The sequence below is a fragment of the Arvicola amphibius genome, chromosome 10 (assembly GCF_903992535.2).
Source record: "Arvicola amphibius chromosome 10, mArvAmp1.2, whole genome shotgun sequence".
Lineage (NCBI taxonomy): Eukaryota > Metazoa > Chordata > Mammalia > Rodentia > Cricetidae > Arvicola > Arvicola amphibius.
The window spans coordinates 106,537,998-106,556,041 of NC_052056.1; the positions used below are offsets into that span (position 1 = coordinate 106,537,998).

Consider the following 18,044-nt stretch of genomic DNA (forward strand, 5'->3'; position numbering starts at 1 on the left):
TGATAAAAATCTTTGGGTTCCGAATTTATCTAGTTTTCTAGGTAGGCAATTAGTTTCTCCAAATAAATAGCAACCAGCATCCTCCACTCGGGGAAGAGACTTTGATTAGTCCAGACAGAATTAGATTAGTTCAGAGAAAACTCTCTCCAAGCCTGGTTTTCTTCCAATTTGGCCAAAGTGGCTGAAAGGTTTGAAAATAAATTAAATCCATGGATTATAAATGACACGTAGGAAAAGCTAATATTTTTCCAGAGAACAGTCCTCGATGGGGCCGGCTCACTAGAACACAAACAGAAAGACTATCTCAGAAATCATCTTTCAAGGTGGCTCATCATGACACACGTGAAAGATTCACTCCGAGTCCCCTGCGAGCTTCACAGATGTGTGTCCCACGGTTCTGTGAGTGCAGCCAGGAAGCTTAGCTTGGTGAATCCACACACAAGAATCAGGTGAGGTCCCTAAGTTCAGAGACGCTGACTTCCTGCATAGAGTGTGAGGTAGAAAGAACCCCAGAGATAAGGCAGTGATATCCGTCACCCACCGACAACAAACACGCTAGCAAAGTTGCAGGCTCCAGCACTCATCCACAGGATTGGCTTCATAATTATTTATTATGTATACAATATTTTGTCTGTGTGTATGCCTGAAGGCCAGAGAGGGAGCCAGACCTCATTACAGATGGTTTGTGAGCCACCATGTGGTTGCTGGGAATTGAACTCAGGACCTTTGGAAGAGCACGCAATGCTCTTAACCACTGAGCCATCTCTCCAGCCCTATTATTTAAAGAATTCTTTTAGCAGGCTACTAGCAAGGATCACTGCAGGCTGAGATGTACCCGGGAGGGTAAACATGGTGGTTGAGTTTCAGTGTGGATGAACTTGGGCAAAACACGACTGGTTAGCCAATAACGTCATTGCTGCTCTAATGGAGGTATGTAGAAAGGGTAGGGAAGGCACCCTGAAGGTGACATTTGAACTCATGTGTGAGACAAGATGGCCCAGGTCCCAAAAACTCATGTTGTAAGTCTATTGTGTAAAGCTCACAGAAAATGCTAGAACCACAGGCCATTCTGATGATGCCTTGCTAGATTACCGACCCTAGCCACAGGTGTGGCGTTGGCAGGACCTGGCAGTACACACCTACAGTCATACTACTTGGAGGGTGAGTCATACTACTTGGTGGGCTACATGGCATGAGCCCGTCTCAAAACACCAACTCTGACAACATCAACAACAGCGAAGCCCCCAAAACAAACCAACAAAAAGCCACATCTAAACAATGGCACTGTCTTAGAACTTAGAAGAGAGATATTCTATTTTAGACCTCTTCAGATGGTTCTAGAAACATCTCAGTATCAAAATATCCTCTATGGAATGGTACATTTCAGACTCTCCATTTTCTTGCTAACAGTCCATGGACTCACTGGGAGCTTAATATCAACCCCTGTAAATAAGTATTGATTCGGTAAACCAATAGTAACAGCTACCATTCAGTAGTTACAACAGCGTACACCAAACACTTCTTAAACATTAACTTATTTCATGATTATGGCTTATTTTATACTTTATAATCATATCATACATTTATACTTATGCATAGATATATCACATATTTACAAATATATAAAATGTTCATTATTTAGATTTTTAATATTATAATATTAAGTTCTTTAAAAGATTTAGTTTATGTATATGAGTATTTGCCTGTACAAACCAATGTGTACAATGTGCATGTAGTGCCAAGAGAGTCCAGAAGAGGGCGTCTGATCCCTGGAACTACAGTTACAGAGGATTGTGAGCCACTGTAAGTGCTGGGACTCAAACGCTGGTCCTCTGGAAGAACAGCCTATGATCTGGATCACCTGCCCAGCCCCTTATGAACTTTCTCAGTGTCGCATGTGACTGGAGCATAGTGCATAAAAATAATAAGAATGACAAGCAAAAAGGTCAAGCACATGGCTCCCCCTTCTAGAGAAATATACACGATTCAGAAGTAGAATTGGGGCTTGGGACACACTTCAGATGTGTAGATTGAGAGATCCGCATTGCAAGGCCCTGGGTTGGTCCCCAGTGCTGAAAGGAAGGAGAACCAGGTCATCTGAGCACTTCCCAGTGTGTTAGACCTCTGCTCTCACCAGAACACCATGCAGAACCCCACTTGTGCAATGGGCTTTTCTTGTTCCTGCCACGTGACCCCTGTTGCATCATTTCCCTCTGCAGCAGGGCTCAGTGAAGACCAGGATTCACCTCTGCTTTCTTTCAGAAAGAGAGAACAAAAGCGAATCCCCCAGACAGAATGGCACTCCTGGCCAACTGCTAGAGAATTCAACTCCCTGCTTAAAGTAGGGGAGATGGAGGCTCAGCCTCAAGCTTGGCCCTCTCGGCAGATCTAGACATGAGTAGATCTTCTGGCATCAATTTAAGATCATCCGTAGAGGATGCCCTTAGCGTCTCTCTCTTGTCTGGGCCCATAGCAGAAACGCCAGGAAACCATGAGGCTCACCAGGTCAGCTGTGCGGTTGTCATTCACCATAAAACACTGCCCGATCACGAACTCTGGTGGGAAGGGCTGTCCAAGAGACAGTACCAGCTGTCTGTAAGTCTCAGGCTGGGGGAACGTTTTCATTCTCCTGGCCCGAGGGCTGACAGTCTCTTAGCCACTCCCTGAAGCAAAACGCCTGTCCTGGCAGGACAATATGATTAATGAGCTCAGTGGGCCAGTTCAATGGCTGCTATTCTGTGTCTGAGGGACACCTGAGTATTGTTGATTGTGTCTTCCCTCATTAGAGGATACACACTTCATAAGCTGTTCTGTCTTCTGCCTGAGCTCATTTATTACTCAGTCAGATAATTACATCTAGCTTTGCACTTTAATTGTTCTATCCATCTATCTATATGTCTGTCTGTCTGTCTGTCTGTCTGTCTACCTATCTATGTATCTACCTACCTACCTACCTACCTACCTACCTACCTACCTACCTATCATTTATATATTTATTTGCATGCCCACCTTCACATGTGCATGTCATGGCTCATGTACAGACATCCCAGGACAACTTGTAGGAGTTGGCATTTTTCTTTCCATAGTGGAGATCCTTGGAATTGAACTCAGGTTGTCTGGCAGTATGGCTCAGGGTTTGACCCATGGAACCACCTTGTCGTGACTTGTGGGTGTGAAGATAATCTTATCAAAGAAAACAAGCCAGTCACAGAAAATATACTCCCTCTCATCTCTGCAGTCTAGAATTAACAAATGTTAACATACATCATAGAAATGATAAGACATGCTATAACAAGATAGGAAGGAGGAGGAGAACTACTTGGGAAATGGAGGGGCCCAGTGGGAGAGGACAGGAAAGAGCAATGAGGTGATTCTAGTTTCTTTTCTTCGTTGTGACGAAAACTTCACTAAAGCCAACTCGGGGAGGAAAGGGTTTATTTCAACTTACGCTTCCAAGCTACACCCCATGACTGAGGGAGCTAAGGCAGGAAACTGGAGGTCGGAATTGAAGCAGAGACCAAGGAGGATGCTGCTTACTGGCTTGCTCCATTGCTTGCCTAACCTGCTTTTCTCATAGAACCCAGGACCACCTACCTGCCCAGAGTGGCACCACCCACAGTAGGCTGGGCCCTCCTACATCATTCATCATTCAAGACGATGCCCACAAGCCAATCCGATGGAGGCAATTCTTCCACTGTGGGTCTCTCTTGGATATATCTAGGTTGGAGCAAAGTAGACAGCAACTAACGAGCACGGGGGTTGAACACAGCTCAAGTACGTAATCAAAAGTGTTTTTATGAAACCCATCACGCTGCACAATGAGTATGATCTACCTAAAATTAATAAACATGGAGAGAAGTTTTCGCTCTCAACTGAATGGGTGGTGTGAGTCTGCAGATGTAGGGGTGTTTACACTGAGAACAGCCCCAGGGCCACCAAGCCCATCACGCGGAAAGGAAACCCAAACCCTCAGCGTTTGGCTACTAAAGATCCAGGAATCTCATTAGAAAAGCAGCAGATTAATTTTAGGGGTGTTAAAATAGAAAGGGGACTCCGGGTAAAACCATGTTGACATCCAGTTCCTAGGCTTCATTTTTAGAGGAGATTTGTTAAAAATCTGATTATCAGAAAGTACAATTTGAAAAGTAAACTTACTACAACACACACCCACACCACACCCACACCATACCCCCCCCCACACACCACAGGACACACACACACACACACACACCACACCACAAACACTCACACATACACACCATACCACATACACTCTACACATATCACACACACCATACACACACCACACACACACCATACATACATATACCACACCACATACACACCATACACACACCACATCACATGTACACACACATACACACACACCACACCATACACACATACACCATACCACACCACACTACACCACACACACACCCCCACACCACAGCACCAACACACAGCACATACCACGTGACATACACACACACCATACACACACACCATACACACACCACAGCACACCACACACACACACACACACACACACACACAGTAATTGGCCTCCTAATAGGGATCATACTCATCACCTCCAATCAGGTTCAGAGGTAATCTATTTGCCCAGAACAACCTTTTCTCAACTCTAGTCATTTTTAATGACTTAATACTTGAAGTTGGTGCAAAGCAAAGGTGCTGGCATTAACAAAATCAATGTTTCACACTTCCAATCATTAACTGCAACCCCTTGGGCCTTTTGGATATTCAACGTGGTTTATGACATTGAATGGTGACCAAATGCTAGGTGAGTATCCACTAACTCAGAGAGAGACACACACAGACACAGACACACACATGCACACAGAGAAAGAGAGACACACACACACAGACACATGGACACACAGAGACACCCCCACACAGAGACACACACATGCACACACACAGATGCACACACACACAAGTAATTCTGTGTATATTTGAAAGGCTCTAGAATGCCAGCAATTTTCATAATCGTCATATTTCAGGCTGTAGAAAGAAAAAGAAAAAAGTGCATCTTCAGACCAAGAAGCCAGGACTGCTGCCACCTCACACCAGAGACAACCCTGTACAGATTTACTGAGTTAGACACAGAATTACTTGTGTGTGTGTGCATCTGTGTGTGTGCATGTGTGTGTCTCTCTGTGTGTGTCTCTGTGTGTGTGTCTCTGTGTGTGCATGTGTGTGTGTGTGTCTCTCTCTTTCTCTGTGCGCATGTGTGTGTCTGTGTATGTGTGTGTCTCTCTCTGTGTGCATGTGTGTGTGTTTGTCTGTGTGTGTCTCTCTGTGTGTGCATGTGTGTGTGCGTGTCCCTCTGTGTGCATGTGTGTGTCTCTGTGTGTGTCTCTCTCTTTTTCTCTGTGTGTATGTGTGTGTGCGTGTGTGTGTCTCTCTCTGTGTGTGCATGTGTGTGTCTGTGTCTCTCTCTCTGTGTGCATGTGTGTGTGTCTGTGTGTGTGTCTCTCTCTTTCTCTGTGTGCATGTGTGTGTCTGTGTATGTGTGTGTCTCTCTCTGTGTGCATGTGTGTGTGTCTGTGTGTGCATGTGTGTGTGTCTGTGTGTGTCTCTCTGTGTGTGTGAACAATAGAATCTGGTAGTCTGCACAGGGTGACAGTTTTTCTCTTATTGAGGGTACAGAAAAGCAAGTCAGGTTAGGAAGCTGTACAGGTCTGAGATTCCATCCCCTTTTGATCAGTAAGCTTTAACATCCCCCAATAAAGCTCTTCCAGCCTAGTATTTATAGAGTGGCAGAAAGAGTTGATAAATACAATGTTTACACAAGACTCAGTTTTCAGTGGGAGCATTAAAGCCACTTCATATTCATAAGCAAGAGACAAAGAGCCAGGTTGTTCTGTCTACATAAGGAAGTAATAGTGAAGAGCCAAGGTCTCACACAAAACACACACACACCACACATACCCTACACAACACACATACACCACACACAAACCACACTTCCCACACATACCGCACATACTCCCCACACATACCACGTACCACACATCACACACACACACACCACATACACACCACACACATACCACACACATACCACATACACACTCCCCACACATCACACATACACACCACATACACACCACACACATACCACACACACCCCACACTACACTCACTGCACACATACCACATGTATACCACACCACATGCACACACATATGTACATACCTCACACATCCCACACCACACACATGCCCACACACATACACACAACACAGATTTTAAAACCCAAGAATTTACCTCGAAGTGGAAACATTTTGATTGACTTGCCGCTTAACCATCAAACCATTTTATGGATGACCAAGCCCCACCTTCATAAATACAAGGTTCTGATGGAATTTTACTAAAGTGCCTCCCTACTTAAAATACCCTACCCTTTCCCTGGCTGCCAAAATACATATTTACTCATTTAAAACTATATTCAAAGAGATCATCATAGAGTTTCTGATGTCATGAAGTGTTGGATGGGGATTCAATTACACATTTCCATAGTCTTGCCCGCGTGCCATTGGCTTAGAAATCCTGCGCTAAACTACTATGCACTTTGTCATTGATTAAGAATGGCAGAAACGGTCTGAGTTGTATATCAAATTAAGGCTGATAAACAGCACTCAATGTAGCTCTGAATGCCTTCCTGAAAAGGATTTCAATTCCCTTAAATCGACACGACAACAAACTCTTAGGGCAGCGTGAAAAGCTTTCGCCAAACGGTGTGGCTTTGGCTTAAACTTCCATCTGCGGCTCGTCAAATGACTGCACAGTAGACAGGAATTAAGCCAAATCAGACTCATTACAGAGTTGATGTGCTGGGAGAATATAAACTTTCCCTGCTTAGCATCTGGAGTTTGGGGTGACTAACATTTTAAATGCTTGTGCTTGTGTGTTCAGTGAGAGACTGGCTGTAAGATTATAGGTAAGTGATGGGACCGTGGAAGTTAACTTACAGAAATATGTAATTTATTCTGCCTCTTGGTGGCATGCGCGTGCACACATACAGCTCTTTAATCCCTAAGACACACTGAAGAGGAACGAAGCCACTCCGAAATGAAGCGTCACTGCCTTTAAATTTGTCTCAGGTGCAAACATTTTCCTAAGGCTGGCAGCTTGCTGTGTGTACCCCATGATCCCACTTGCTCCGGAGAGTCTGGTGGAAGGAACTACAGGACCCAAGAGTGCAATTATCAGTCTGGTGGTACAGCAAGCGTCAACCAACCTGACTCAAAATGCCACCACCCACACAAACCAAGAAACAAAACACAGAAGTGGAACTTGGTGATTTCAGGAATCAGAAGGCAGCGGCAGGAGGATTGCCACGACACAGTCTGTGTAGTGAGTTTTAAGCCAGTCAGAGAGGGTTACATAGCAAGATGCTGCCAAAACAAAGGAAGAAAAAAAAGGGGGGACCACAAATCAATACACAAATAAAACAAAGGTAATTTCTTTTCCCAATGTTTTAGTGTTAGAAACGCCTATCTGAATTGCTTCCACATCTAATAAAATCTAGGCAAGTGTTCCTTTTGGGTCTATTATAAAGAACTTCTATTTCTTCTCCTTTAGCCATCCTGCTTGGAAAAATATTTCAAAATGTTCTTATAAAACCAGCCCTGTAAACACCAGGCTTCCTTCCAAATGTCCTCTGCAGCAGAAGATGTAAAAATATACAAAGCTAGCATCACTGGACTTATCAGACACGTCCCCCCAAATGACGCTCTCCAAGGCCTGCTCTGCACACGGTCTCTGAATGGGGGAGACAATTCTCCCCGCTTCTGTAAGTCAAGGGGACTTCGGCATGAACACACCTAAATCCCGGTACAGTGCATCTGTGAGGCTGCCAGAATGGTGCATGCCTTATACACAGTTGATTAATAAAGAGGTTTGAAATAGTGCTTGCTCTGTATGTCTCACACTATGAAATAGCGGGATGACACCCAAGAAGAACTAAAGCTTGAATAGAAAGTTTGGTGGTGCAATCAAGTAAACACAGGAAAAGAACCGCCTGTAGATGTTCCCATATAAAAGACCAGAAAGGAATACCAGAAAAGGCCATTCCCATTGCTCTTCCAAGTCTTAGAGCGGCAACCTTCCAGCCTAAGTAACTCGGGCAGACAGATGGCTCAGTGGTGAAGGGCAGTGGACTCAGGTTTGATTCTTGGCATCCTCAAAGCAGTTCTCAATCATCTGTAACTCTAGCTCCCGGGGATCTGGCGCCCCCTCTGACTGCCTCAGGTACTGTGTGCATATGGTGTTTATACATACATGCAGGCAAACAATCACACGCACAAAATAAAAGTAATTCCGAGGTGTGGGGACAAGACACTCTTCTTATTCATATACCCTACCACTCCAGGATGAAGTAATATGCTTAAATAAATAGAAATAAATAAATTGTTGAATGGGATATGAAGTAAGAGAGAGTAGGAAGCAAAATGAGGTTAGCCTGAGTACTTGCTCCACCAATGCCACCCACATTTCCAGGAAATGGCTGCTTGCTATTCTGTACTGGGGTAGTGTACTCGTATTGGTTAGATACATCATAGCAAGGATTGTGGAAAATTATAGAAGTTTCAGAGTTCAGAAAAGAAAGTTATCCCAGAAGAAATAAATAAATAAATAAATAAATAAATAGTGCCTTACATAAATAAAAAAAAGAAAGTTAATAAATCCAGAAAATCTTAATACATTTATTAATAGTCAGATTTACATCTGAACTACCTTTTTGTTTTTGTTTTTCGAGACAGGGTTTCACTGTGCAGTCATGGCTGTCTTGGTACTTACTCTGTAGACCTGGCTAGCCTTGAACTCACAAAGATCTGCTTGCCTCTGCCTCCAGATTAAAGGCTTATACCACCAGGACTTGGCTCCTCTGAACTAATTAAGTGACAGATACCAAATACATTGCATTAAAAATTTTTTAATTCATTTTTTATGCGTATGGATGTTTTACTTACATATATGCCTATGCATCTTTTGCATGCCTGGAGCTCAGGGAAGCCAGAAGAGAGTGTGAAATCTCCTGTAACTGGAGCTACATGGTTATGAGTCACCAAGTGGTGCTGGGAATGGGACCCTGATCCTCTGAAACAGCAGCCAGTTCCCCTAATCACTGAGCCATCTCTCCAGCCCTACACCGCATTTTTAAAGTCTTAATCAAAGGTAAGTACTTAACTAAGGACATTATTTATTCATGTAAATCTGACCTGAAAAAAGTTACAACACATATCTTCACAATCCATATGAATGTCTCCTAAGACAGAAATAACTCAGGAAGGATTAAACATCATCATCCAGCCACTGGAAAGAGAACTCATGATCAGTTCATCGAAACGGATGAGGTACCTGGAGATGACCCTGGGGGCCTCACAGACACAGAGCTTTGAACCAGCAAGGTCTGCACAGAGGGGTTCACAAACAGACCAGAGCACAGCGCCCTCCAAAGCCAAGGCCCCTCCTCACCAGCTCCAGCCCACATCTGAGTCCATCTCACATTGGATATTACAGAGGGCTGAAAAATGTAGACGCCACTAATACAACGACCAGGACGTTTGCAATCTTTCAGTTCCTTAAACCGTATCCCAAAGTAAGTGAACGAGTCACGGGGTATTCAAATGCCTGGAAACGACGTCCTGCAGAGGGTACTTCTCGTAATTTGGAGCATCCTAACCCTGGCAATTTTCTCAAATATTCTGGGCTGATTCCCAACCTATAAAATTATTCAGGTCACGTTTCTCTACTGCCTCTCAGACCAGCATTTTAATTCCTTTTGTTTCCTTAAGACATTTATTTATTTTATTTGTATTTTTCTTGAATGTGTATCTGTGCGCTATGTGGGCCCAGTGCCCTAGAGGTCAGAAGAAAATGGGAACATTCTTCCTCACCTCAATAGTAATGCCAATTAGCAGTCTACTATGGTTTCTAAAAAGAAATAAACCCCACCAGAAAAACCTCAGTGATAGAAGCAAAACACCACTCTAAAAGAAGCTAAAAGCACACACATATTTTTATTTAATTCATTTAACTGGAGCTCTATTTTTCATCTATCTAGCATCTACCTATCCATTTATCTATGTTATCTATCATCTATCTATATATCTATTATCCATTATCTATCTTATCTATCAATCTATCACCTTTCTAAATATCTATGTACCTATTATTCTATTTGTCTATCTCTCATCCATCCTATCTATCTATCTATCTATCTATCTATCTATCTATCTATCTATCATCTATCTATCATCTATCTATCTATCTATCTATTTATCTATCTATCATCTATCTATCTATCATCTATCTATCTATCTATCTATCTATCTATCTATCTATCTATCATCTATCTATCTACTATCTGTTTGAGCAGGAGCTCAAATCCAGGGTCTCACAAAAGCCAGGTAACTATACTACTAAGTTACAGTCCCAGCTGTGGAGCCACCTAAGTATTGGCATACACTTTTCAGAGTAGGAACAAGTCAACAAAAAAGAAATAATCTTGTCTGGCAGTGGTGGCACACACCTTTAATTCCAACACTCCAGAGACAGAAGCAGGGAGATCCCTGAGTTTAAGGTCAGCATGGTCTACAGAGAAAGTTTCGGGACAATCAAGGCTACACAGAGAAACCCTCTCTTGAAAAACCAAAATAAATAAATAAGCAAATAAAGTAATCTTATTACATGTGCACACGTTTTTGATGGGGGGGCAGGGGTAGACTGCCCTATAGTGCTTGAAAACCAAAAGGAGAACTTGCAGAACTTAATTTAGGGCTTTCAAGAGGCTTCTCCTAAAGAGAAGATCCTTCATAGCAAAAGAGAAAACAGGTGTGTGTGTGTGTGTGTGTGTGTGTGTGTGTGTGTGTGAGAGAGAGAGAGAGAGAGAGAGAGAGAGAGAGAGAGATCAATCCATTGCATACATTTAAGCACCCAGGAAGGGAGGGGAATGGTATGCCTGAGGCTAAGAACTGGCAGAAGTATTAACCAATAAAAATTTAAATAGCTATAAAACACCAAGTTCCCAACTGTGCTTTTGCTCCTTTGATCCTACTGGCAAACAGAAAAACAATACAGGAGCTGAAGAGACTGCTCTCAGTTAAAAGCACTAGCTGCTCTTCCAGAGGACCAGGGTCAGAGTCCCAGCACCCACAAGGCGATTCCTGTCTTCTTTCTGAATTCCAGTTCCAGGGGATTCAACACCCTCTTTGGGCCTCCACAGGCACCAGGCGCACAAGTGATGCGCACACATATAAGCAGGCAAAACACTCATATAAAAATAAAAATACTCTAAAATAAACAAACAAAACAATGTAATCAGTGTTTCAGCATTGAAGGGGTGGACGGCACTTATGGGTCTCCTGGTTTTGAACCAACAAATCACTTTCTCAAGTTTCAATCCTCCCTGCCCCCATTTATAAAATGTAAAAAAATATTTAGCCCCTAGGGTTATTAGAAATACAACAACAACAACAGCAACAACAACAAAACAATCATCTGGGCCCCTTTTCCAAAGAGTCTCAGACGACAGTATTCCTGAGTCATTATTAACTTTCAGTCTCCAAAGTGTCCCAGTTTTGGCTGAATAATGTTGTGACTGTCCTATATATAAGTCATTGAGTGGAGTATTCAACACAGAATGGCAGTGTCTATTATTCTGGGACTGGGACTGCCCAGGCAGAGTCTGCCTGGATGTTACTGGCTCGTGCATTTAAATCCAAAACAAATACCAATAACTACTGTATAAACTGAGGGTTTGGGCACCAGATGTATAAGGTGAGGCTGTGACCTCTGCAGGGTATGACTGAGGGGCAGGTGTTTACTGTAGATATGAGGAAGAACGCTGCCACGGGCATCTGGAGGAGTCCAGAGCAGAGAGAGTAACCTGAATGTGGTGGGCAGACGGGACTTGGTCAAGAGAAGTGGGGGGCGGGGGTGGACAAGAAAGAAAGACAAAGACAAAGACAAAGTGAGCAAAGGAGAGGGCCAGACAGAGGGGGCCCAGGGAGCGGACAGCCAAAAAAGCAGGGTTCTAGGGGAAGGAGAAGCTGGGGGAGGGGAGCCATGAGGTGGAGAAGTTTAGGGAGGGGCTGAGTTAGAAGAACTGAGAGGAGCCAGGGTGCCAACATGAACTCAGAAACAGTACCTGTGCAGCTGAGGAGCCTGGAGGCCAGCATGCACTTTGTTATGCTAGCAGGCCCCACAGATAGCCCCAGGTTTCCTTTGGACCTGCCAACTACTGCCTCCGATTCGTCTCAACAACAAACCCAGCAACAGACTCCTTTCTGCCTGGAAAGCATGGATGCCGGGGTGGGCTACTGTTTCTCATGAAGTGACCGGTGGCCTCTGTGGGTATGCCATCATCATGCAGCTATGGGCTACAGCGACAGGGATGCAGCAACCTCTCCCCAGCTGAATGCAGACAACAGTGCTTGGTCACTGGGGTGCAGCTCAGTGGTGGAGCACATGCTCAGCTGGCATGGAACCCTGAGTTCTAATCCCAGCGATAGCACGGTCATACACATACCCCCCCCCCCACACACCACATACACCCCCCCCCACACACACACCACATACACACACACACACATACCACACACACCACACACACATACACACCACACACATACCACCCCCACACACACCACATACACCCCCCCACATACACACCACACACACATACACACCACACACATACCACCCCCACACACACCACATACACCCCCCACACACACACCACATACACACACACATACCACACACACCACACACACATACACACCACACACATACCACCCCCACACACACCACATACATCCCCCCACATACACACCACACACACACACACACCACACACATACACACACACACACACACACACACACACACCACACATCATAAACACACAGCACCGAACACACAGCACCAATCATAAACACACAGCACCAAACACACAGTACCACACACATACCACATACACACACACACCACACACACCCCACACATATCATACATACCATACACACACACCACACACACATACACCACACACACACCCCACACCCCACACACACATACACACAAACCACACACACCACACACATATGCACACCACACACACCAAAATCTGTCTGTATTTGAACTGTACCTATTGATAGGTTTGGGCAACTTAATTTTCCACATCTTTAAACCAATTTTATTAAAAGTCTTTCCCATAGTGCCCTTGAGGTTCACCAGCCATATAGCTAACCATCATCAGTAAGTAGAGCTTCACAGCCAATTCACAGTTGCCTGGGATTTATTGACCCAACAACCAGCATCATCAAGCCAGCATTTCTGGCTGAATATTGTCTCTTTTCTTACTTCTCTCCATTCTCTCTTTCAGAATAGGTCTCACACACATGAGGACAACCTTGAACTCTCAGCCTCCGCAGTGATGGGATTACAAGCATGAGTCACCACACTTGTCAAGCGACTTAGTTCGCCACAACTTGTCAGAACCCGGACTCTGGTTCTGTTGGTGCACACGAGTTTCATTAGAACAGCATTAGCCATTTTCAGGAGCACACCAATCCCTATGCAACGAGGTCATTCGGTTCTTCCAGAGCAGGTCATTGTGTGGGGTTCATAAACATAAACATAAAGACACCGTCCTAACTGGGTAGCGGGACTAGCCTGAGACCACAGGAAGGGTGTACGCTCTGGAAAGGGCATGGTGATTCTCCCTCGTCTCATTGGGCCAGTGTTCCCTGGGAGTCCTGGGGTGGTGAGCAGCACAAGGAAGCCATTTAGACTTTTCAGATGGACAGTGAGGCCCACACACTCACTCTCTCTGTGTAAACTCTCCTACCCTGTGATGCAGCTTGAAGCTAACCATTTCAGACTTCTGGAGCTGTCCTAGAGGCCAAAGCAACTTCCTGCCACCCAGACACTCCCAAGCAGCCACCTCCACATGGCTGAAGGGCACACATTTAAGGAAAGCAGGAGCAGTTGACAGTTGTTGAGATAGAAAAAAAGAGGTAAAGTTTAAAAGTCAATCCTAGCTGTCATCTCTCCATAGTGTTTCCCTGCCCAGGGGTGAAGACTAGACCATTCATAAACTAACCCACTGAGGATGCCAAGGGAGGGAAACTATCTAAAAGCCACATTTTACGTAGGTCCAGAAGGCAGATAAGCATCAGAATACATTTGTATTATTTTAGCATTTAGCAACCATTTACGGTATGTTAGAGGTCACCCCAGTGTTCCGTCTATGAACACCCCATGCCTATGAGGTACCCATTACTTTTGCTTCCTTTTTGCCGATGAGGAACCAGAGTCAGTGGCTAATCCAAGGCCACACAAGCACAGAGCTTAGAAGACTGGCAGCACGCCCCTCTGGCTCTGAGACTTGTGGTGTGAGGCTGCCAGATTATGGGGTGGAGATGTGAACAGCCAGGGATGTGGGAACAAGTTACTGGACTGCAGGAGACAGGAAAATAAGGAGAGAGACCTCAGATGATGGGTGCAGAGGACCCTAGGGGGAGGCCAGGGAAGATACTGCCCAGGGGGAGATGGGGAGTAGAGTTTGATATTAGAAGACCAGTGGATATTCCCGGTGAGGCTGAGAAGCCCATGGGAAGCCTGGGTCACGGACACCCAGGCTCACAGATGATCAGGTAGGGAAGGCCTGGATACAAGTGAAGGGAACATCAGGACACTTGTACAAGCAGGTTAAGAAAAAGCTATCAGTGAGGTCTGTATAAGGACAGCAGGATGGCAGGGCCACTCCAAGTCCCAGCCTCATTCAAACTGAAGGGCAGCCTGACAGGGTGGGCGTGGTGCGTTGTGCCCAGGAAGAAGAACGTGTCAAGGCCACCAGGTGGAAACTAATTCATCTCACCAGGCAGCAACAAGTGCGCTTCATTGGCTTCTGAATCCTTCTGATGAGACATATATATATATATATATAATGATATTTCGCCCCACAACGCACCCTTTCTCTACCAAACGGAAACCTTAACCTGTGAATGTTTATGATGTCATTGTTCCCTTTCCTACTGCCCAGTAAAGCAGTCAGCTGTGGCTACAGAGTTCATTTCATTGCTTTTTAATGGCCGCACTTGTGTAAATAAGCACCACCATCCCATTAGGACTGGCTCTACACTCAGGTATGTGGGCGGGCATCCTTGCCTTTCCAACCTGGGAAGCCGGGCGTGCGCAAGCACGCGGTTCGCTGCTTGCCCTGGATGCAGCCGCCTTTCAGGTTACACTCACAGACGAAGCCCCGAGGCTTCTGTTTTCCACTTTGTCTTTTGTACAGGCAAATTCCTCTCTCTCTTTGCTCCTGGAAACATGTAAAACTTAGAGATGAGAGCCGTGCCAGGCTGTGTGCAGCTAGGTGTTGCAACCAGCTCAAGGGTATAAGGCACTAACGTAGTTCCCCGTTCCTCTCTTAAGGCAGGAGTCTAAACCATCCAGACCCGCCCGACCCCTAAGAACTTCACCGTCCTGAAATACAGGAATTAGGACACACAGGCAGAGCAGTGTTGTGCCCATCTCCTCCACACCCCACAGCCTGGCAGGCAGTAGGGGAACTCAGTACATCTTTGCTGAATGAACTGGGAGGAACCGGAATGTGACACAGATACTCTCAAAGTTGAGATGAACCATCATTTTGAACCATTTCCTGGTGTGGGGACGTAAGGATAAACACGGAGTTTAAGGAGATGAAGCAGTTTTCTACTTTGTCTGGAGGCATTTGAAGCCGGACAAGGGGCTGTAAAGAAATCCCATCAGCTGGTGGCACAGCATAATTTCCCCCTCAAAGGGCTTAACAAAAACTGGTAGAAGGAATCAAGGTTTGGAATAGCCAAACGGAGCTTAAAATCAACATATGGACGTCAAACTTGTTAGGTATTTTTGTTTGTTTTTTGGTTTGGTTTTTTTTTTTTTCCACTGAGACAAACTGCTCTCTTTAGTGCCCAAGATGTCAAATTCTTTTCCATAATCAAAGGGTAGACAGACAAAGGAAGATTCCTCTGTGAGCTTGGAGTATATAAAAAATGAACCCAAGTTAAATGATTTATGGCTTCAACAAAGCAGCAGCATTGCTCCCAAATGCCCCCCACGCCCTTGTAAAGAAACAGTCCAGACAAGCCCCGAGTGCACAGTGGGGCTCAGCGACCCGGGGGAAAATGGCTTCTGTGGCTATCATTCCTAGATGCGCCCCCCAAATATCTCCAAGCAGGCACTCCACGCTTCTGCAAACAGTCCAGCCCAAGTCCCCTGCCTAGGTTTGTTTACATAAAAACAATTTTTAGCTACAGGTCATGAGTGGAGGAGACATGTGTCACCCCTCCAGAGTCCAGGCAGGTTAAGGAGTATATACCTAAGAAAATACAGAAAATAATTTTTAGAAACAAATTTTTATTCTGAAACAGCCAAGCACCCGATAAGATCCAGCAGTCTCTTTTGTACAAAATCAGCCCAAATCTGATACTGGGGTAGACTTCGCTTTGAAACTGCGCAGAAAACCACAAGATACTCCTGAGCACCCGAAGGCCTCGTCCTGATTTCAACCCAGACCCAGAAGGGCTTGGAGGTTGTCCTTTTGAAAGAGTGGATTTAAAAAAAAAAGTATATAGGTCAGAAACGCCACTTCGGACCACGGCATTCTCATAGCCTAGGGAACCATTTGGGTCAGAACGGCACTTGTTTACATTCAGAGATGCGTGCTTGGACCAGAGCAACTGAGATCTCTAGAAATGCAGATGGTAAATAGCATCCTGAACATCATCCACCGGGACCAGAGGAAGAGCAAATGGATCTGCAAATGAGACTGTGCCTAGCAAAGATGAGTCTTAGGTTTTGGACTCGGAAGCAGTTGCCTCTCTTCAGACAATACCCCAATAAAACAATTCCAAAGTACTTGCCACCCTGCCACACCCCTCCGATTAAACTGCACTTCACAAAATATCTAGATAAAGCCTGACCAAACCAAATAAACACCCTGCAGGCAGTGCAGCCTGGAATGCCCAGCCTGCCCTCCCCAGAGTCTGACCTGCCCTATCTCTGGTAATTTTAAGCAAACACAATCTACTGTAATTCTATTGCAGCCTTCGAAGTTGAACAAGGTTAGCTCAGACTCTGACGTTTTGACTTTCACAGTAGATGGAAGGAGAGAGAGAGAGGAGAGAGAGAGGAAGAGAGAGAGAGGAAGAGAGAGGAAGAGAGAGAGGGAGGAGAGAGAGAGAAGGGGAGGAGAGAGAGAGAAGGGGAGGAGAGAGAGAGAGACTTCCTCAGCTTACAAACATATGTGTCCAGTTGGGATCTGAGTTTTCTAACCTTAGCAGCATCCAGAAAACAAAATCACAAAAAGCTTATGTTCCATTACTCACTGTTACTCCAGGATTTCAGTAAATATTTGATACTGATTTCAAAGAAGCCGGAATCCTGCTGGCTGGCCATGTCTGCCGCATACAAAGAGGACTGGAAGCTGCTGTTGGAGGAGCAGGTACCGGGCGTGGAGATGTGCCTGTCACAGGTTAGTGATGTAAGCGAGGGTCAGAAGCAAAGAGGCACGCTCCTCATTTAAAGGACACCGGGAGAGGGATGCGCAGCCTCTCCTCCTCTTCCTCCTCCTCCGGGGGCCAGGGCTGGCTTCTTATTTGCTGGGTGCTGATCTCCCTTGCAAGCCTTCCGAGGCAGAGGCCTCAGCGGCTTTCATTTCAGAGCTGACATGAGCAGTAATGCCTGCTGCCTGCCTCCGGCCGCCCACATGCTCAGCCACAGCCAGGTACGGTAGCAAGGAGGCCCCACCTGCACGGAGATCTGCTATACCTACCGGGCGGACGGCGTCTGGGCTTCCTGGCTGCCCAGCCTGCAGCCCCCTGATGAGGGATGGGCTGAAGCCCCGCCCCCAGCCCCTGCCTTTCTCAACCTGAGCTCCCACCCAGCCTCCACCTCGCAGCCCCAGGGACGGGGACAAGAAATTTGCCAGCTGCCTGGCGCGGGGCTCCTCAGTGCCG

General features: G+C 45.5%; 1 protein-coding gene across 1 annotated transcript in view; it reads right to left on the reverse strand.

The window, feature by feature from the left end:
- Positions 1-17,484, reverse strand: part of Fry (FRY microtubule binding protein) — a 250,702-nt gene extending 233,218 nt beyond the window's left edge. The window contains exon 1 of the mRNA XM_038345555.1: positions 17,415-17,484. Within this exon, the coding sequence (XP_038201483.1) occupies positions 17,415-17,484 (70 nt within the window). The remainder of the gene's footprint in view (positions 1-17,414) is intronic.
- Between the last annotated feature and the right edge of the window lie 560 nt (positions 17,485-18,044).